We start from the raw sequence: 21,640 nt of genomic DNA on the forward strand, positions 1-21,640 counted from the left end.
ATGATCTCTGATGCTAAAAGGTGGTTATTTTTGGCAACCTGTATCAATTTCCTATTCACACAGCAACTGGTGGCAACTAAAATTAATCCTGTTTTAGTACCAGCTAAGAATCTGGTTACATTTGGCACATGAACAGCATGCACAAATAAAATTTGAGTTCCCGTGTTCTGCTGTTTCATTTGAGCCCACTCATCAAGCTTAGTTTGCTGCCATTTGAAAGCTATTGAAAAGCCATTAACTGGCAGGACTGTGAGAGCCGCAGTGCAGCAGCACACCTCAGTGCTGGAAGAATGTGGCTGCAAGTGCACACCAATTACATCTTTCTATTCCTAGGGATGTGGGATTAGGAGCGGTGTCAATCAACTGTGCTACAATAGCACGTGCAGTAGTCATGGTTCAAGATGCACAGAGGTTTATCATAACTCCAGCAGTCGGGTGAGGATGACTTGGAAGCCTCTGCAAGATCCTGGAACAGGAAACTACATTAAATAATGTATTCTGAGGTATACTGGATACCTGAGGAAGGGCTCTAAATAATGCATTTTCTGGGCATGACAGTTGTAGCAGAAGAGAATGCTGAAACCTGTAGCAAGACTACAGCCTGAGATGAAAGAATGTCTCATTACCATTTTATCAAATGCTGTAAGTAGCAAAATGGTTATTTTGATTTTAAAACTGTCTTTTCATTTTCTGAGGTGTGTCTTTTCAATGCATATGCAAAAAGTCGAAGGCAGATGCTGCATGATGTCAACGTGGTAGCCGGGGAGTTGTTACTTTGCATGTGAATATGCAGGCAGAGCACAGTGTTTCTTTTTCTCATCTGTTCAGAGGCAACTTCATTGTGTGTGTGATAAAGCTCTCATTCTGAAGTTCATACTGATCAGCTTTTAAAACTTTTGTTTAAATTAATCACCAAAGAAAATAATATCCAAAAAGAAATGTCATTCATAGTATTATGTTAAAGATGCCTATAAGGACAACCTCGGACATGGCTCTTACACTTTACAAGGGTAATGGAAATGAGAATAGCTTCATAATTATGAGCACATCTCATTATCTGTTGTAGATCAAATGTTCATATCCCCTCCTTATCAGAATATTAAGCTATTCGGTGTGACAGACTTAAAAAATAATAATGAACTTTTAACCTTGAATCATGCCGGCTGCCTCCTTAAGGAATTAAATTAGGATCTATGCTAAATGTGTTGATTCAGTGCAGAACAAATTCCTAGCAGCATTTTTTTTTTTAATCTGCTTATCAAGGCTGCTTGTCTTCCTAGCTGCACATTTTTCAAGCTTTTTGGGTTTGCCTTTTAAATCATCCAGGGTCTGAGTGGAAATTGCTGGGTTTACATCAGAAAAATTAATTATTGTTGAGATTCTTGTTTTGGACAGCCAGTAGTAGTTAGTCATGGATATTTTTTGCTGCAGGACTTTGAAAACTTCAGACTTCTAGTATTATGTCACTGTTTTTACATGATAAATAGCTGATTGCTGTAAAAGGTTTTCTCTCCAGATTGTGGTCTTTGATGACTTAAGTGTACCAAGGACATTTCTTAAACTATTTTAAAAATACTGTCTTACAGGTAAGAAATGAGTGATGTGGTTCTTTGATGTTCTAATATGAAATTAAGGTGCCCTGGAAATATTTTAGTAATTAAAGGAAAAATGATTTGTGATAGTTTCCTCTTATCTGAATTCAATTGGACTTGTGTATGGAACTGCTTTTAATATTGGGGGAATTAAAAAGCCTAAATTCCCTGTTCATGCAGAGAAGCACAGATTAGTTTTACTGCATAGTTTTAAAGGTGCATTCCAACAATAAGTCTTTGAGCTTGTCATGAGATTTGATAAATGCAAATGATGAATTTGAGGCATAATAACTATCTTGAAGATGTCAGAAGAGTATTGTTTGGTCTTTATTCACTTTGGAATTACTTTCATAAAGTGAAACTGCAGCAAATGTATATGGGTGTGTGTGTGTTCAGTAGTACATTAAATATGTATACTCTACAATGAAACTATAGGTTCCTTAATTGGAAAGAGATGAGGATGACCATGAGGTTCTCTTATTAAAAGAAAGTGAATTATGACTACTGGGGATGTTCATTGCATGGGTTAGAGGCCAGGGATGGAGGACTAAAACACCACAGAGGGAAAGGTGAATGTGCAGCATTAGTTTTGGCTATGCTATTTGTTTCCTCTTTTACAAATTTGGAATTTTGTAATTAGGAATTTCTCACAAAATCAGGATATTTTATCACATAGCATTTTTCCTGCCTAGTAGTGTGCTTTGGAATACAGTGGGTGCCGGCTAGAGCCTGCCGCAAGGTCTTTTTGCTGCCTGTGCTTCTCCATACAGAACTGGCAAAAGCGCTTCCATCTCCACCCGTAATTATTGAAGGAGAAACACTTCTGTCATGCATCCATTTGACTTAAAATGACAATAGTGTTGCTGATGTTTGTGTTTGGCAGACAGATGGGATCAAATATGGGCCAGGGCTGCATGCAGGGTGGCAGCACCAGCAATGTTCTGAGATCTGCTGAGAGCAGCTGAACCTCACAAGGGTTGGAATGTGACGCTTCACACCCTGCTGTGTTTTTTAAATCCATTTCACTACTGATTCCTGTATCAGAAGGAAAAGACATTGAACTCTGTGTTTGCAGAGCACTGTCTCGTGGTCTGCTTTGGGGAGAGGGGAAGTATCTAAAAGATACAAATTAATGGTAGTTTAAAGCTAGTATTTTATGAACTGTAGTGCTATGTGCCTGGCTTTTGCATGTGTTTGCACTTTGCTTTTTTAATCTCTGCAGAGATTAAGTGTGGAGATCTGGGCTGAGAAGGGCTATAGCTATTCTCCTATGGTGTTAGTACAATTTTACTAATATTCTTTCATTTTTTTAGTACACTGCTCCCAGTGGAGGTTGTGAACGTGAGACATACTCGTATGTTGTCATAGGATCTTTCAGGTTGGAAGGGTCCAACCTTGAGAGGCCTCCAGTCTGCCCTCTTGCTCTAAGCAGTGGCAGCTGCATGGTCAGACCTGATTGGGGCCATGCCCAGTGAGGTCTTTCATCCCAGTAATACTCTGGAATAAGGCCTGCTGCAGCCATCATGTTGTCTTCAGCTGGCACCTGCAGCATTTGAAACACAAGCTGTATGCGTGTCTGGCTGTTTGAGCGGCTCATGTTGTCACTACTAGTGCCCATCTTCTTTTTGCAGCCAAGTATCGTTGCTGCCGAGAGCTGTTCCTGTCTGTGCTGGTAGCTTCTCCTTGGCAATCAGCTGGCATAAGCTACTTAGAAGAGAGAACAGTGGTATGTAGGCGAGTACACATGTTATCTGCCAGCTGCTGGGTGCTATTCTATCTTGATGATTTGTGTGACAGACTGTACAAATGAATGTAATTTTGCAAATTAGGAAACACCTTGCTGCTATCTTCTCTCCCTTGTATATCTAGTTATGACATGAATATAATAATTTACATGTTATGGCTGTGGTTTTCCACCTGTGCTCTGGACTTCCTTGGAGGGATCTGCAAAGGTAAATAAGAAAACCGGTACTTTAGTCAGGAGGCTAAAATTCATTACTCAAGAGTCTGATTTCCACTGCAAATGCTGTAGAGGCCCATAAATGCAAACAGAATTAAAACCTTGCTAAGGAGTTATAGTCACACCAGTTGAAACTCTGAGCTATGTGAATTTATCTAAATATTAGGATAATCAAATCTGAACATCAGAATCTACTTCCATTCTTTCTGGTTATCTCTTGTTTCCAATTCCTTTATCTCCTTTGTATGAATTATGAAACATGGAATGGTGCTTTGTTACAGACCAATGCTTACAAAGATGTGGGATGTTTATTGGTGAATTTAAATCAGGATTTGAAACAAGATATTAAAGAAATATAATACTTCTCTCCAACATCTATCCCTTATTACCTTCAGCATCTCAATACAAGGCAAGGATTGTCCATGAAGAAAATTAATCAGACTGGAAGATGCATTGAAAGACTTGGCCTTTGAATTTTACTGTATCCTCTTCAGATATCTTGTAGTGTGTACTGATTTATTCCTTCTTTTTGCTGCCTCCTAATCATAGTATTTAAAAAATCCATATATTACAGGGGTCTTTCCTTATATTAAAAAAAAAAAAAAATCAGTCTGCAATGCCAGAGACCTTTGTCTTGAAAGGCTGAAGCCAGCAGTAATGTATTTACAAATGCCATCTTGAGTATTTTTCACACTAAGTCAGAGTATTTGATAACAAAATCACTGTCATATTTATGAAAGAAGAGTACATTCTGTGGATTATTGTTATTATTTCCATTTTATTTAATTTTACCACACTTTTCCATAGCATGCCATTTTGGTGCATGTTCTGTTTCAATTAAATTACTAGTTGGATGAGCATTTCGGCCATGGTGGTGTCTGTCCCTTTTCACCAGGGTTACGGGACAGACTGCACTAGCATGTTCCAGGATAACGTCGGAGGAAAGAGGCATATCATCCCAAACTCTAATTTAGCACTTTAAACCCAGTCTGTGCACTTTTCCCAAGGGACTCAGACATTCTCACATCCCCCAGAGCCTTCTGAGGCTTCAGAGATGTGCTATAGTGATAGCTCTACCTGAATTTTAGGCAACTTAGAAAGGGGTGGGGGAAGATGTGATATGATACATTAGTTTTAATTTACGGAGGATGGGGATGTGAACTTTGTTCTCCCATGGATGGAAAGGCAATCCTGTGGGTGAAACACATGATGCCTTTGTGTCAGCTTTCTTACTGTGAGACAGCCTGTGAAAATTTAGTCTGTGTTTAAGTAGAGCGAGTTGCTGTAGCTTAGACTGAATAAGAAGATAAGAGGAACCTGAAATGAAAAATTGGAGACCCCTAGTTGGTCTTGATACAGGAACGCTTTTCCTCTGTGGTGGCGTGTGCAGGATGTGTGATGACCCGAGTAACGGTGACACATAGGTGCTCTGTCACACTGGACTGCTAGTGATGTGAAAGAACTAGCAAATTCTTCAAAGTGTTTTCTCCTTCCCATGAACAGGTTTTCTTCTGTTCCAGGGTTGGGCAGCAGGTAGTATTCATTTATTTGGTCCATTTTATGGTGTCCCAGAGAATTCTCATGTGCTCATGGACATGTCTCTGCTACTGATGAGGAGCACAAGGCACAAAAAAGTAAAAGTTAGGCAGGTGGTAGGAAGGAGAGCTGTAAATAGAAGCAGCATGTCTGTACCAGTCCTTATTCAACAGCCGTCCCCTTAGGTTGGTTCTTTATGATGGTGTCAACTAACTCTTGTGTCTTGGTTTAATTCTGCAATAAGAAAGCTAAGCACAATGTGGCTGCAGGGAAAACATCCTTTTCCTTGCACACTTATGACACTGTGACCTATGGCATAAGGTGAAGATTATTACTGAAATAAGATGCCTAGCATGACCGAGAGACCCTGCCTGCTGAAAATGAGGCTGGGAGGAAGAGACAGGAGTCATCTTCCCTGGGAGCCCAGAAAGAGCGAGAGGAGCAGCTATGTCTGACGAGACACTGCTTGGGAGTTGTTAGATCCCTTGAAGATGCATAAAGCCATTCTGGGGGAATAAAGAGATTTTGGTGAAGTGTATTTGTTTGAGAAGGTTATACTGTAAAATGCAGAAAAAGAATGCTAATACAATACACAGTATTTCTTACTCTATTTTGACAGACTGAATCTGAGTCTGATATATCAGTGAGATTTAATGCAGATTTTTAAAAAAAAAAGTTTAGTCAGTATGAAAATTCAGATGTAATGAAGGATATCTGAAAAATTAGGTAAAACTGCTTTTTAATTCTGCAATCAAGAGCAAGTGATTTTTATCTCACAGACCTCGATACAAGTAGAGCCATAGCTAGAACTTTTTACTCCTGTTAAACTCTGTGTCTCTGTCTCTCTTACTGCAGTCACAGGGTAGGTGCAGGCCAACTTTCCAGAAAAAGGAGATTATTTACAGCCTATGAAAGCTAGTATATCTGTACCAGTTTATTATGCTAGATTTATTTAATTATTTTTTTTCTCCAGTTCCTGGGTTCACGTGACGATGACAGAAACTCAACTTTACTTTTTTAATTTGACTAATTTTCTACCTTGCCTAAATATCAAAAAGTTAGAAATCATGACACTGGATGCCAGGAAAGAGGTAAAAAGAACCTTTAATTTATTTTTAATTATGTATTTTATTGTGCATTTAGACAGAGGAATGATATTTAGAAAAATATATTTCAGGCTGGCGGTAGCCCAATTGTCATTGCACTTTTGTAATGGTGGTCATCTAATAATTTGTCAAGTGTACCTCCAAGTAAATAAAACTTTCCTAACAGTAACAATTGACAACAACTTTCCTAACAATTACAACTGCTTAGAATAGCATTTGTAAATTATATTAAGATGAAGATTTATATAAACTGGTATTTGGAAAAATGCATTTTGAAATAACAGCAAGAGGAGCAATATTAACCATGGTCAATTGAAGGCTACAAGATTTCCAACTTTGTATTCAAACAAAAATAGGATCTATTTATAATATTTTTCATGGAAATTACAGTCATCCCAAAAATAATTTTTATGTCATCATTTTATCATTTGGTTTCCCACTGTAAAAAATATGTCATCAGAGAGAAGCATCAGCATTTTCTGCGGAAAACTTTACTGTGAACTTGTAAGGAAATAATGTAGCAATCTCTTATATTTTTGGTATTTTGAGTGCTTTTTTCTTCTAATATAGTGATTCTACCGACAGCAAAGAAATCTAGCCATGCTGAAAATAAGATGAAAGAAGATTGTAAAGGTCAAAGTATATTTTCTCACCATATTGGCACAGCATGTATGAAGCTTCAGAATTCTGATATTACAGAGAATGGCAAAAAACCCCCAAACGTCTCTGTTTACACATGTGAAATTGTAGTGATATATCCACTTTTTCTCACAAAGTTTGTGAAAATTTTGAGGCTGAAGAATGTATTTTCACTTCTGAAGTAACTCCTTGCTCCAAGTAATCACAATTCCTTTTCTTTCTCATTTCAGACAAATTAATATACTGCATCATGGTAAATTTTGCACAGTTGGTAATCTGTAAAACCAAAGAGAAAATATTTGGAGATAATTAAATTAACAACTGCATCAAAATTGCCACAGTATAAACATGGTTATTTTAAAGCAAATAATGTTTTAAGTTGAAGTAATTCTGATTTGTTCTTAAACAAATGGAAATCAATTAGGTCAACAGAAGTTTAGTTTGATTGGGAACAAATAAAGAGTTGTCCTAATGTATCATAAAGGAGCACCACCAGTTTAAAAAATTAATATTGGATTGTTTGTTAGAAGGCCTATTTTTCATTTGTTTGCTTTCAAGCATCTGCCTGAAGTGCAAATGACAGCAAAATAAGACCTGCTAAAAGAAATCTTCACGTTCTAGTATTTTGACTGCTGGACATACCCTCTAGTAACAGATGACATGGGTCAATCTGTTGTAACCTGCAGAAGCACAAATGCAAGGAGTATCGCCAACTCTGTTTTCCTTCCCAGTGCCATGCTTGTACACTAGAAGACAACTGTCCCTGACAAGCTCCCCCCATCTGTAAGGTGATTCAGAGAGCTGGTATGTAGTACAGTTTAATCTCTTTGGCCACTAAGAGTGGGAACTGGCAAGGAGTGTGGACTGGAGGGCACAGCACAAAAGTGGAAGATCATTTGGTTATTTATTACTGGGTTTTTATCCAACTAGAATACAGATCTTCCTGTAGGGTTTACACTTGGAAGTGTGTTTTACTCTCTTTTACTTCACAGCTGATTTTAAAAAAGAAAATGTTATTCCTGGGAAGAAGGAATACATGGAGTCTGGTATCTTTGGCCCTAAATCCTATTATGAATGTCTCTGCAGTATGGCTTTTCAGTAGAGATTGAAGTGATATTCAGAGCATGTAGACAGGCAAGAGATCTGGGCCATATCACCTCAGGCTGGTGGAGTCCTGCTGTGGTCCCATTTGGTGCAAATCCTGTTATGAAATATGACATATAAAATATATATGGGACCTTGTAAAGACATCCCCAGAAAATGGAGCGATTTATTAAGGTCATATTTTGAAAGCTAATTGATGGCTTTCAAATGTGATCCTTTTACTATACAAGGAATCAAAGCTTTCTCCTGTAAAAGTTTTGTAAATGTTGACATCTAAGCTGAGGAGAAGGAAGGAGGGAGGCACGCATGTAGAAATTTCCCCTTTTTTCAGTCTTTGTGGAAAGAGAGGTATTGTTCATTATGTGAAACTGGAGAAATTTTGTATTCAGATTGCAGATGAAATTAACACCTTGCTTTTCAGGTGCTTGGCTTTGCACACAATTATTTAATTTTGTTAGCTGCAGTACTAATAGTGTTAGTTACAGAAGTCATATGTGTAAATCATACAGACAGTTGTGAAAAGTATAGCTCTTAAGGCAATCTAAATGATGTCCTTAATTCCTCCTAATCACTAATGAATATATATATTTATCGTGTCTTAGAGAGACACTTTTTCTGTCTTGTGAGTGAGTGGTAATGTTGGAGCTGCAATAATAATTTATCTTTGATTTCTACTTCAGTTTCTTCAGTGGCTTTGAAGAATTTTTTATGTTTGTCTAATTATTTCCTCAGTGAAGAAACTTGAAGTTTCATGTAGACTAGAAGACCATCCATTGACACTATACTTTTTTTCAGTTTTTCAGATGAGATGAAGCTGTTCAGTTTCTTCTTCTTCCTCTTCTTCAGACAAATGGTCAACTGGATTTCCTCATTTTAACTTAACCCAGAAGTGATATTGCTTTGCATGTTCAGAAGCAAGTGTGATAGTGATTCTCTGCACTTCTTTTTCTCATGTTATACGTGCCCACACAGCTGTGCTATAGTATTATGTGACTACAAGTATAGTGCTAGATGGTAGATGTGGAAGGTAACCTTATCAGACTATTGTAAACACTGTTGTCGGGACAGCTGCGCAGCCTGCTTTCATTTTCACTTATCCGTGAAGATCCAGCTCAGACTAGCGACCATCCTTGCTATTCTAACCATAGCCCAGGCTGACCTAGGGCATACCCAGTAACTGTCCCCTCAGCTCAAGGGAGATAAGTCTTTCAGATGCCAATGGTGTAGCTCTGCATGCCAGAAATTCTCCTGGGTTGCTTCTCCACTTTACTGGAGCATAGTTTTTACAGAACTTTGCAGGGCCATCTGGAGGTGCCAGAGCTGAGTGACTGAGCTGCTCTGAGTGTCAGAAATGTAGTGCTGTGCCCAGGTTGGTGCTTTTTTGTGGCTGTCTACCCCGTACCACAAACAAGAAATCTTGCAGTCTTTCCTGTTAATCTCCTCCATGTGTGTTATTTTTATCTTGGTACTCTATGTAAATTTACACTATATTAAATTGATTCTATTGTTCCAAATTCCCTTTTTGTGCTATATAACCTTTCTTTTTCCCTTTCACCCTTCAATTTTTTTTTAACTTGTCTTTCTTTAGTCACTTCTTAGCTCAGCTATGCATATTTAATTCTTTTCATCTTTCCTTATAAATCAGTCCCTCAGGCCCCAGAACCATTTGTGGTAGTTTCTTTTGAACTGTTCCATTTTGATTGTCTAGAATTTAATGCAATATTGCAGATCAGTTGCCTTTCTGCAGAAAGGAGGAGAGTCTGTTCCCAATCCTTTCGCTATTTGAAAACCGAGATGGCAGACCGTTGATGAACAGTGACCAAAAACCTACATATTAGCCCTGCTGCAGAATTTTTGTTAACTCCACGATACTGTAAACTAGTTTTCCATCTGCTTTTACTTTACAGCAATCTCTGTAAATTATTAGATTGTATGCAGAACCACAGTCCATTGGGCACAGGATTCCCTTTCCTGTGTGCTTGCCAGTCCTTATGGTTAGGTCTATGAACCACTGTTTCCCTTTTGGCTTTTGACTATCTGTGATGTATGATACTGAATATCCTCTTTGTCTTAATCCACGTACACCTTTTTCTGTTTTTGTTTTTACTAAATTTGCTGAATGCAGGCTTTTGGAAATTTTGATTTATGTGTTTTACTCCTGTGTTTTCTGTAATCCTCATATGCTGTAGGCCTCTTGATCCTTGGCATATTTGCAGCCTAAATAGTGATATCTGAGAATGTCTGTGTTAAAAGAACTGCCCCAGGTTTTGAAACAATCTGATTTTTTGTTTCTTTGTTCAGACATTAATTTACAGCAAAATGGTTGTTTCTGCAGCTGTTGAACTTTCTCAGTACCTTTGAGTTGTAGCAATTGCAATTTTTGGCTTCCCCTCACTGTGCACCTTCAGAGTTGCAGATTTACAAGTATCAGCAACAGTCCTAATGCTTTTCATCGCTTATTGTGATCTGAGTGTCCTTGGTCTGCATAAGAAGCCCTTTATATTATACTGTGATGGCAGGAAGAATTTTCCAGTGCATCTGTTCTCAGATGCATGTCCTCCCCTCCTCTCTGTCCTGTATCTGAAAGTGTGGGCTAGAGATTAATGTATTATTACATTTCCATTTACTACATTGTAAGGAAATAACTCTTATCTTCACAGCTAAGTTGCAACTTCATAAGTTTTGCTTTACAGCCAAATAAAGTCAGCCAGGTCTGTGCAATGACTAGAAAGATTTATTTTTTTTTTTCTAGAGGACTTCCTTCTTATCTTTTTTATTGTCATTTGGCAAGCCCAGGTTGTCTTTGGTCTCATTGTGCCTTCTGATTTGGAGCTTCTTGAGTTTTACTTGCTGTTGGTGTGATTTATAGCAATTTAAATTGTTAAAATATCACCAAATATGCTGATGTTATTTTTTCAAAGGCTTTGCGAATCACAAGCCTTATTAAGTGCTTTATATTAATCTAACAAATATACATTGCTTGCTTCTGGAAATACCAAATATTGAGTGACATAAATTCATAGATCCAAAAATGAACAAAATATTACATTAAAGCTCAAACAGCCAATTTAGTTTTTCTTCTAACTTGTCTATATATAGATACATCTTTAAAAATGTGTTAGTGCAGTCAGTTTTAATCTGGTGACTGTTGCTTTCTGGTTACTTTAAATGCTCCAGATCCTGACATGAGGACTTAAACTATTTATTTAAAAATTAAAATTAGCTGCCTTAGGAATAATATTGTTAATCTTTGGGAAACACATGAGCATATTTTGCCTTGATCTTCCTAAGGAAACAAAGACTGTGTGATTATGTTACTTGTGTATGTGTGCATCTTTTAGTTTTTCTTCACATCATAATTTCCAAACCCCTTACCCAGTTTCAAGAAAATGTTTCAAAACCAGGTGAACCATGACACAATTTATTCAAAGAAGTGGGAGGTGTTTGGTACTGCATTGCCTAGGAATGTTGTACGACTATTTCATTATGGTTAGAAATTATAATATTGCTTTTCTGCTATGTGGGTGTCAGGGTTCGCTTAATAACCATTAAATTTCTCACCACAGAATATACCAAGTAATCTCAAGTACATTGCAAGGAAACTTAAGCTTCCTGCAAGTAAGTTTCTTCTTCCTCGAGTGACATGCATTGCCATGCAGAGTTGCCCTTTGCACCACTTGCATTGCTGCAAGCAGAAGGAAAGATAAGGTGGCTAGACAGCATTCATAGGAAAAGCTTCAAAGGGCCTGTCTACACTTCGTAAAAAAGAGGGAAAGGCATTGGACCTCCGATGGTCTACAGGATTGTTATTTAGCTTGCTGGCTCAGTTTTAAAAAGTTCCAAGTAGCCCTTTCTATGGCAAAGGCTGTGGACAATATCTAGAGACCTCTCCCAATAGATAGGAAGGATGAAACTGCCCCAAATTATGTGCTCTATGCCCTGTCCAATCTTCCATCTATTTCAAAAGGCTTTGTAGCCTCAAGTACTGTTCCCTGCCTACATGTACTCTTCTACTACTTGCTATATACAAACACCTTTGGGTTTATGTTGTAAAATTCCTTTTTGCTATGTTGCAGTGCAGTCTCCACTTCAGTCACTGTGAAATTTAGAAACCACAAAAAAAAGATAATTGTGTCTCACAGCACAACAGCACTGCGATAATTGCAGGAGAATCAGGACCATGTGCTATGCAGTCTCAGTATTTTTCGTTTGTTCCGAGTGAACCTTCACCATGTGAACATGAGCTAGTACATAATGCTTAACTGGCAAGCCAGAGATTGCTGCCTGCCCTTCTTTTATGTACTAGAATAGAGCTGTCCAAAATAAACTTTTTTTTTTTTTTTTTTTTTCTATTTGGTAAGGGGATACTGGATCCCTGGTTTCATGGACCAATTGCTCAAAAGCCTTCCTTAAAGTCTGGAAGAGCAGTAGGCAGTGTTTCAGCCTATTGTCTGGACACTCATTATTTGGAGATGCTACAACACAGCCGTGATTCCAGATTGAGGATAGAGATTCATCTCCTAAAAGCTTAATTATCTGGAATATTATGTGAAAAGAGGTGAATGGGTTAATATGTTTTACTCCTGTCTGAGAGTATGCAGTTTTGTCAGTTGGAAACTCCAGTGCTTCAGAGCACACAGTGGTGTTCTAGTTTGCTTTACAAAAGGTTCTGAGGTTTGCAGGAGAAAGTACTTGAGGTATGCTGTGGTTTGTGGAAATCCAGACTGCACCTTTGTTTCATCCTCCAAGGGAGTATAGAAGGATGACAACAGTAGAGAGGATGTGGAGCCAGCAGCTTTACCAAAATAAACGGTATGAGTGTCTGTTCGTTTTGCTTGCATTCATGGAGCTTCTGGATGTGATCCACAGATGAGGATTACTGCTTTGGGGTGTACACAGTTCCTCTCAGACCATTCAGACCTGTGAGTTCCCTGTGCTTCATGACAGGCAAAAGAAAATAATAATGATTTTTTTTTTTTTGTTTCTAAAAAATGGGAAGAACCCCTTACATGTGTGTATTTGAAACCTGTGTTTTATTACATTGAAGGGCAATGCATGGGCAGGAAGTTGGGCTGCATTCATTGAATAGGCTGGCACACAATTAATGACTTTTACCTAGAACATAAAATATCCATATGTTACAGACTGCTACATGACATAAATCACAAATGACAATGCAGAGCCCTCTGTTGTATTTGATTCATTATTATTCAGGCTCTCTTCTATCATTATGAAGGCAAGATCCCAAACTGATTCTTTGATGTAAATATAATACATTTTTAGAGAATGCTGCTGTAACTTCGCTGAATTGCTGATAGATAATAGAGTCTATCAGAAAGCCTGTAGAGTTGATTAATAGTGTCTGATGGGTAACTTTTCCTTGGTATCAAGCTGGAAATTGATTGCAGTTCCTGTTTACCAGTCTAGTCACATTGAAAGGCTCTTGAAGAGCAGCATACAGGAGTAGGGTTTTATAAGAGGATGGTTGCTTGAATGTGACCAGGATTGGTCTTCAGCAAAGCCAGAGTTGGGTGTTAAGCAGAAAATAGGGAAGCTTTGTCTATTGTGTAATTTAAGAGCTCTAACTTTGTGATTACCCCCAAAAGAAGCTCTGTGGAGCCAAGGAAAGAAGCACATCAGCTCCTTTACTGCAATGTAATTTATTCTCTGAAGACTTGGCATTAATTGAGTTCTTTACATTCTTTACAAGGTGAATAGTTTACATTAATACTGCTCCCTCATGATTATCTGCTTGTGGGGTGGGGAGGGGAACCAAGAAAAAAGAAAAGGAATAAGCCCGTCACTACAGTGAGCAGAGCACTGCTGACCTGATGAAAACACTTTAGCTGTTAAAATCAGGCTGAGTGGTTATGAGCGCCACGCTTCAGTTACAGCTTAATAAACGTAATGGAGAGGCTGTTCAAATGGTAAGTAATTTTCCCTGCACTGAACAAAGGATTTTCAAATCCAAGTATCTTGATACTGACCTTAACATTGCAATTGGAGATGGATTTAAACTAATCTGGCCCCTTCTGTGGGTAAGAACTATTTCTTTTTAAAACTGGAAGATCAGTAGATGATACATAATAACTTGTGATTTCTGAAGAGTGCATCTCTAAAAAATGCATTTATCTGTGGTTCAGACAGTGTAACTTCAGTTAGACTATTGTATTTGTATCCCTGGTTACAGTTCAGCCTCATAAATACTGATAAATTATTATTTCTAATTTAATATAATAAATTTAAATATTATACATTGTTGGAAGCAGAAAATCATCACATATAGTAAAGTCATTATGTATAACAGCAAAGTGCATTACTGAAAGGGTCAGTATGTGGTCTGATTTCTGTTATCAAACATGGAGTGTAAATTAATGCAGCTTTTTGAACTGGATGAGGCTACACTGATTTACACCATCTGTGTATCTGGGTCTGTAAGTGCCAAAGCACTTGCTGCTCACTGCATGCTTTTCCCACGTATCTTTGTTAGTACTATGAATATGTTTAGCTAGCCAGCTTTGAAAGTGTCATGTAATAAGTATTTATTTAAAAACACTTTTTTTTGTTGTTTAGTGAATGCTTATCTCTTAAAGGGTTCACTGAAGTTTTTGAAATTTTCAAATATTTAATCTTTCTGAAATTCAGGACAATTTCAGGCATCTAAATATGAATGTGGGTGTTTAATTGTAATTACTAAGAGGGGCTGGTATAATATCTTTATCAAGAACAGACCAAGATTGGAGCTGCAGTGCCAGAGGACCCAAGCTAAACAGAGTACGTTTAAGAGTCTTTTTTACCCTTTTTCCTTTAATGAGATCAAGGTGCTTAAAGAATATTGTTTAGGTACTAGCAATCTCAAGCAGATCCATTCTCAGAATCTCAGATTGCCATATTTCCAGGTAATTTAAGACTTCTACGTTTTGTTTCTATGCTGTAAAAATCACAGTCCTTCAAACACCAAAAATCTTAATTATTCATTGTTTAAAATATCATCAAAATCAACAAGAATGTTTACATAAACAAATGTAAGCATGTGTCTTAGTATTTGCAAATTTGCAGTTTTAAGCATTATGCACCATAATTCTGTGTCACCTTATTTGAGATGCTTGCTGCATTAAGCAATGTCAGCAGTTTGGTTGTGTGTGTGCATTTAATCAAGAGACAAGTTTTTTAACTTGACATACTTTGCAAAACGTACTATTTCCAGGGTCCAGAAGTACTTAATTCTCTGAATCAAAACAGCAAATATTTATATGACTTGAAAATTCAAAATACAGTACATGGCAAACTTTTTTGTAGTGCCTGTGTGAATGAACATGGCATTCAGCTTCACATTCTGGAAATGCCTTCTGACGTGATTGAGATTAGATAGGAACTTAATCTTTCCCTGGCAATGAATTACCATCTGAGGTGCATTTTTTTTTAGGATGACTAGACTACCAATTTAAATGCCAGAGCAAGTGACTAAAGTTAACTGGCATAAAGCCATAAGAAATGGAAATATGAAGGAAAGCTGTATCAATATGGTTTCTGAAAAGAGGTATGGCAAAAATGTTCCTATATACTATAAAGTTATTTGGGCTGAAATCACCTGCAGGAGATGGAACAAAATGCCTGTAGCAGTCACATTCCTCCTCTCTGTTTATGTCTGATCACCCTTCATAAGCTCTTCATGTTGTTCAGGAGCTGGTCCTTATAGTGCCACAAAATGTTTCTTCTCTCACCTTCACAGTGAGAACTGGTGACAATTCAAAGCAAGCAGTTCCTCTTTACTCAAAAGCCTCTTGTTTATGCAGGCAGGATCAAGCTCATTATTTGTCTTGTAATGCAATTGGCACTCTGTCTAATTGTGAGTGAATTGCTACAATCTTATGAACAGGTTGTTGTGTAGTAATGATTCTTCTCTTTCTAGTAGTTTAGGGTGGCCCCAGTCAGTGAAGCAGCTCTACTCTAGTAAGCATCCTTGACACATTATTTTTTTTGCTGTTAATTATGGTGGTAGTGACTTCTCTTGTCCTGTGCTAATTTATAACCAAAGTGACATAATAAAAGGATCTCTGGTTTTGATATTTCAGTGTTTCGTAACGGTTTTTATATTGTGTGCTTATATAGAAAATACAGATCTTAAAACCAGATACCAACAATCATGTTTGTTCTAGTTGTTTCGGTCCAGGGCATCTCATTAAATATATAATAGCCTGGTAAGCGTTTTCAGTGTTTTGATGGAGACACTGCTAATGAGTTATCCAGTGCAATATACCATGACAGTCATAGTGACCTTATCGAATCATTGTACATGAGTGTAATTTGTCATACACTGAGGCAAGAACCATGTGAAATAATCTTCAAATATGAGATCTCATATGACGAGATATAAACTTTTATGCAAATTGATTCAGAAGGCAACCTTTTTCCCTACCCACGACCTTTCCTCATGTTACCATGCTGTCTCCTGACTAGTGTACTCAAAAAGTGCTTTGGTTGAGATCATGTTTTCCATATAACTTCTGCTATTTGAATGGGTCCCATACAAGATTCTTGTACAAGTTCAGTATGGTGGTTTGTGCTGCTTTTCTCATTTATGGAAGAGAAAAGGATGGGCAGACCTGATGCACGTGTTACTCTTTAGGAGGCCCTAATAGCTTCTCTTTTGAGCCTGGCTGTAGCTGAGTTGTCAATCTCTAAACAGTAACAGTTTACATACGCCTAATGAAGTTGTGGATTTTAGCAGCTATCTTTTCCTGGAGGTTTCCTTTACAGCTGAAGCTGTTGATGTTATTGGCAGTGCTCAATTAGGGCAGAGTGGTTGGCATACTTTGAATGATAGAGCTTAATCCTGAGGATTGGGTTGACAGAAATTTTGGGCAGTTCAACAAGGGAAGTGCATATTTTCACTCCTGAGACAGCTTAATCTGATGCATTGTTACAGGCTGGGAACTGACTGACTTGAGCTGCAGCCCTGCTGCAGAGGATGCAGGGGTTACAGCAGACACAAAACTGAATGGGAGCCAGCCCTGCACGCTGGCTGTAAATAAAGCAAACCACATAGTAGGCTATAGTAGGAAAGTGGCCAGCAGACTGAGGGGAAGTCATCGCTTCTACCTGGGGCTAGTGAAGCTGCATCTGCAAGTATGTGTGTAGTCTGGGTTCCCCCAGTGTAAAATAGACATTGAGGAAGTGGAGTGAGGGCAGCAGAAGGCTACCAACATAATTACAGAAATGACAAAGCTGAACTCTTCTCAGTAGTGAGTTGTAACAACGGGTAATGGCCACCAAAAAAACCAAACGCATTTTTGATAGAAGGCAGTGCAGCAGTGGAACAGGTTATGCAGAGAATTTGGAGAATCCGCTGATGGAGGTTTTCAAAACTCAGTTAGACAAGACACGGTTACCTGATCTGATGTTGATTAACCCCCTGCTTAAAGCGGCACTAAGCGATCCCCAGAATTTCCTCCAGAAGCATGTCTATAACCCTCCTGGGTTTGAGTCCGGGGTGATAGCCAGGAAGCTCTGCCTCTTGTGCCTCAGCAGTTCCCAGTGCTCAGTAGGTCACCACAGTCAGAGCAGAGATCTGCCTGGTTCTACAAGTGGGATTGAGCATTGCATGCTTTAAAGGTGAGCATCTGAAAGATTAATTCAGAGAGTTTTCCTTGTCTGCATTTATACTATGTTGTTTAATCCAGGCTTAATCTAATAAGGCTGCTGACCTACAGCTATTGTATCCATAGTCAGATACTGATCTCATCTGGGATGTATCAGGTTCCACATGGGCTGAGAGAAGAAATCCCATCTGCAATTTACTACTTCTCAGCTGAGACCAGTGCCCAAGTGGATTAGGAGCCTCTTCTCAGTCTGCCTGAATTATTTGACTCTGGGCACACGTTGGAGACCACCATGTGAGGCCAGATCTGGCAGTCAAGCCAGACTTGTTCTTCATGGAGCAAATAAACTGTCACTCATGCAGGCTGAAAGTTACCCAGTGGAGAGGCAGAGGTCACTAAGCCAGCCATATCCTTCCTGAAACTAGAATGTGGCTGTATGAGCTCGTCTTTGCTCTGCTCTGTTTGACCAAGACATTGAGCTAATTTGTTTGATTTCTCACCCTGGAGGAGCAGAGCACTGTGACAGCAAAGGTGTCCTACAGTTTGCACCAGTCTCAGTTGCGGTGTGGCAGTGAACACTGACAGTTCCTCCTCAGAGCAGAGGCTACACAGAGCTGAGCTGAGGAAAAGCAAAGATACCGTTAAAGTCTGTTGTCAGCAAATAACGCTGTTTGACAGCTAAGACTAGAACAGCAACAATTCTCACCCTCAGCTGAGTTTTCCAGATATAGACAGCAACTTCAGTAGTAGCCTGTTGGAGCCCAAGTACTTGGCTGTTCCTTCTTCCCTTAATAAAAGAGAAGGAACAGAGCAGAGGTGAAACTCGTACAGCTGGACTCTTAGCTGCATTGTCAAACGTGGTTTCATACAGCGAGCTGGATTTCCCTCTGAGGCTGCAAGCCTGGCTGGCAGGCACTATATCCAGATTTAGAAGTCTTACAGATTTAGAGTCTTACAAGCCAAAAATACTGTGTAGGCTTAAGGTATGGGTACTGAAATATTTCATACAAAGCAGAACAATTCTAATAGGGAAGATTTGAAGTTTGCTCATTCCCCAGTCCTATTGTGACAGAAAGGAGATGCTGTTGCCCAAGGATGGTCTGAGTGCGGGTCTTCTATTTGATTGAATTCTCTGAACACTAGGACTGAAGCAGGGAATAAAGTCACGTCTTCTGCAGCTTTACAGAGCTACCCTTTCATTTCCTTGTCTTTTCTGAGATGTGTTTAGAAATCACACATATCATTAAAGGTCAAATGGAAATTTTGTTTTATACAGAAAGTTATTGAGAAGGAGTTGTTGGCTTTTGATGTGCAAAAAGAAAGGGTTTGTGTTTTGGCTTAATGCAAGCCAATAATTGTTTCCAATTTTTTAGTTTGATAACTCATTTTCTTCTAACTAGAAGGGCATGCTAAGAAAGGAACAGAAATTATAGGGAAAGGGTAGCTTTTTTTTTTTATATATGTTAAAATAAGTTGACTGAACTTGACCTGTAGTATTGTATTCTTCTGTTATGGCATTTCTAAACAAGACACTCTGGGCACTTTTTGCATAAATGTATGCCCCCCAATTTTGGAAAGTCTGGTTTGAGACATTGGGTTCTAGTTCATAGTGAGTACATATACTATATAATAGAATATATAGTAGAATACAATATATAATTTATAATATAAAATAACAAATATATCGTGTAATAGATGTAATTTATAGAGTGATTGACATGCGACCTAGGACTATCACTTTGTTACTATTTTATTATGATATTATGATACGTAATAGTTATAGACTACTATGCCTTTAAAGCAAAACAAAAAACTTCAAAAAAAGAATACAGAATAATTGAATTGGACACTCAAAATCAGTTATTTAAAAAGAAAATAATTGTCTTTTGGTTCTTCAGTAGATCATGTAGATAAGAATGCCCCTTCATCCCTCTTCTTTTAATTAAAATAAATATTTGTGAAGCGTTTATGTGCTATGATGATGTGAGCTTTACAAAAGCCTATCAGGAAATTGTTAATGATGCCTTCAGAGCAGTCTTTGAATGGTATTCAGCAGATTAGACATATGTCAAGCAACAAGGAGAAAACAAAGTGGTCACTTAGCACTACTCGGCTAGTGCCCTGAGTGAGGAAGGGGTCCTTTGACGATGTAATTACAGATTTAGCAAAATGGGTAGACAAAAGCAGGCCTAATTAAAGTTGCACAGTAATGCTTAATTTTGATATTTCTTAACTGCCAAGGTGACTTGGGTCTACATCCCCTTCAAGAGCTCTTCCATCAAACTATGGAGAGAAAACTTCTCTCATCTGGGCTGCTGACAGTGCTCAGAAATTACAAATTTGGGCACCTTGCTCCCATATAAAGGAAATTTAAGTGTGTTTATAAAGTAGACCATAAGACTCAGAAGTGATTGGGTGGTCTCCAGCCACCCCACATCAAAGGTTCTTAGGGTAGGTTAGTGAGTACATTGTTGACGGATGTGGATTTACATCCAGGGACTCAGGCAATAAAATTATCTGACAATCCACTACACTCCTTTTGTAACAGAACTGTCCCCTGAAAAGCAACTAGCAGCAATTGATCTCTCACGGACTTCGCTCTCAGTGGAACAGAGAACATACTGGAAAAGAACGTCACTGTTATTGCAATGTCAGTAAAAATACCAGATTTAATGGTGACAACAAACGAGGAATCTGACTTAAAGAGAGTGGTATGAATGTTAGGATTAACTGAACCAAAGACACATTTGTGATTGGTTTCCAGAAGATTTTGGTATCTGACAGTTTCATTAGATTCCACCTGGATGGCTCTATACAATGCAAAAAAAAAAAAAAAAAATTAAAAAAAGTCATACACATAGTTAGGAATCTGAAATGACTTTGATGTTTTTAATAGATAGTCGCCTGAGTACCCACTGCATGCTAATGAACTAATTAGAATTATGATATGATTATTTTTCTTCTCACTGAATAACAGGAATTTGCTAACCTAAAGCAAGATGAAAATGAATAAAAAGGAAGCAGGGGCATCAGACTGGCATTTCTCTGCATAATAGTCTCTTATTTGTAAACAAATGCAAGACACTTGATTTATATTGAATTATTTAGATATTTTGCCCATCTCACATTTGAACTTTTAGACCTTTCTATTCACATTTGTTTACATGAACTAATTCCATCAGTGATTTAATAGAATCAGTTATGTCTTGTTCCAAAAAGTAAATTATAATGAGATGTACTCTCTATAGTCAGCATGAGTCAAGTAGGAGAAGCTCAGATGATAGATTTAAGCATGGTTAGAAGGGACAACAAGAAAACTGTTGCAGGTTTCATGGCACATTTGAAAGCATGCTGTTGCATGATCTGAATGTGTTTGTCTAATTTCTTACAGGCTGTTTCCAGCTATGTAATATTTTTCGGACCCATGAGATGGAAATTGAGCAGTGCTTGCTGGAGTCCCTCCCTCTCGGCCAGCGGCAGCGGCTGGTGAAGCGGATGCGCTGTGACCAAATAAAGGCATATTACGAACGAGAAAAAGCTTTCCAGAAACGGGAGGGCTACGTGAAAAAGCTGAAACATGGAAAGAACCATCGAGTTTGTTTTAATCTTGCTGATATGATACAGGATGCAATCATACGTCATGATGATAAAGAAGGTACTTAGTAATGTTGAACTACTTTTTTCTTTTCTACTTTTTTTTTTTTTTGTCCTTTTGAAATATGTAACCACATTTTAGGGGTTCTGTTTTTAGTTTCCTAGCATTGTTTGAATCCCTGGTGCAGCTGATAGTAGTCTGAGGAATTTTGTAATTTACTCAAGAGGGAACCAAACCTTGCAGTAAGGATCTCTCAAGTCTTAGAAGTCCCCAGGATTCCCCATACTGTTGTGTGGGAGGGGTATCAGAAGAAAACCTGATGTAGTAATACTTTTAGCAACCCCTTTGCAAACAGGTTTTATGTCAGCTCTTTGTAATCACATTAGCACAAAACTACCTGAATTAGGGATGCTCTGAAATAGTCACATCATGCTGACGAATTGGCAAGTTTCTTGTCAGTTGATTAGGTATGGGTTTTTTACTCACTCCTGAATCTTCATTTTAAT

The 21,640-nt window shown here is 38.2% G+C and overlaps 1 protein-coding gene across 1 annotated transcript; it reads left to right on the plus strand.

Annotated features, from left to right (window-relative positions):
• Positions 1–377: 377 nt before the first annotated feature.
• Positions 378–21,194, plus strand: LOC104463132 (unconventional myosin-XVI-like; the record flags this gene model as incomplete). Its single annotated transcript, XM_010075345.1, has 2 exons — positions 378–642; positions 20,931–21,194. Coding segments are annotated over exons 1-2 (292 nt in total), but the record flags the coding sequence as incomplete, so codon positions are not given.
• Between the last annotated feature and the right edge of the window lie 446 nt (positions 21,195–21,640).

Source organism: Pterocles gutturalis, unplaced genomic scaffold (assembly GCF_000699245.1).
Source record: "Pterocles gutturalis isolate BGI_N339 unplaced genomic scaffold, ASM69924v1 scaffold19897, whole genome shotgun sequence".
In the NCBI taxonomy this organism is placed as follows: Eukaryota; Metazoa; Chordata; class Aves; order Pterocliformes; family Pteroclidae; genus Pterocles; species Pterocles gutturalis.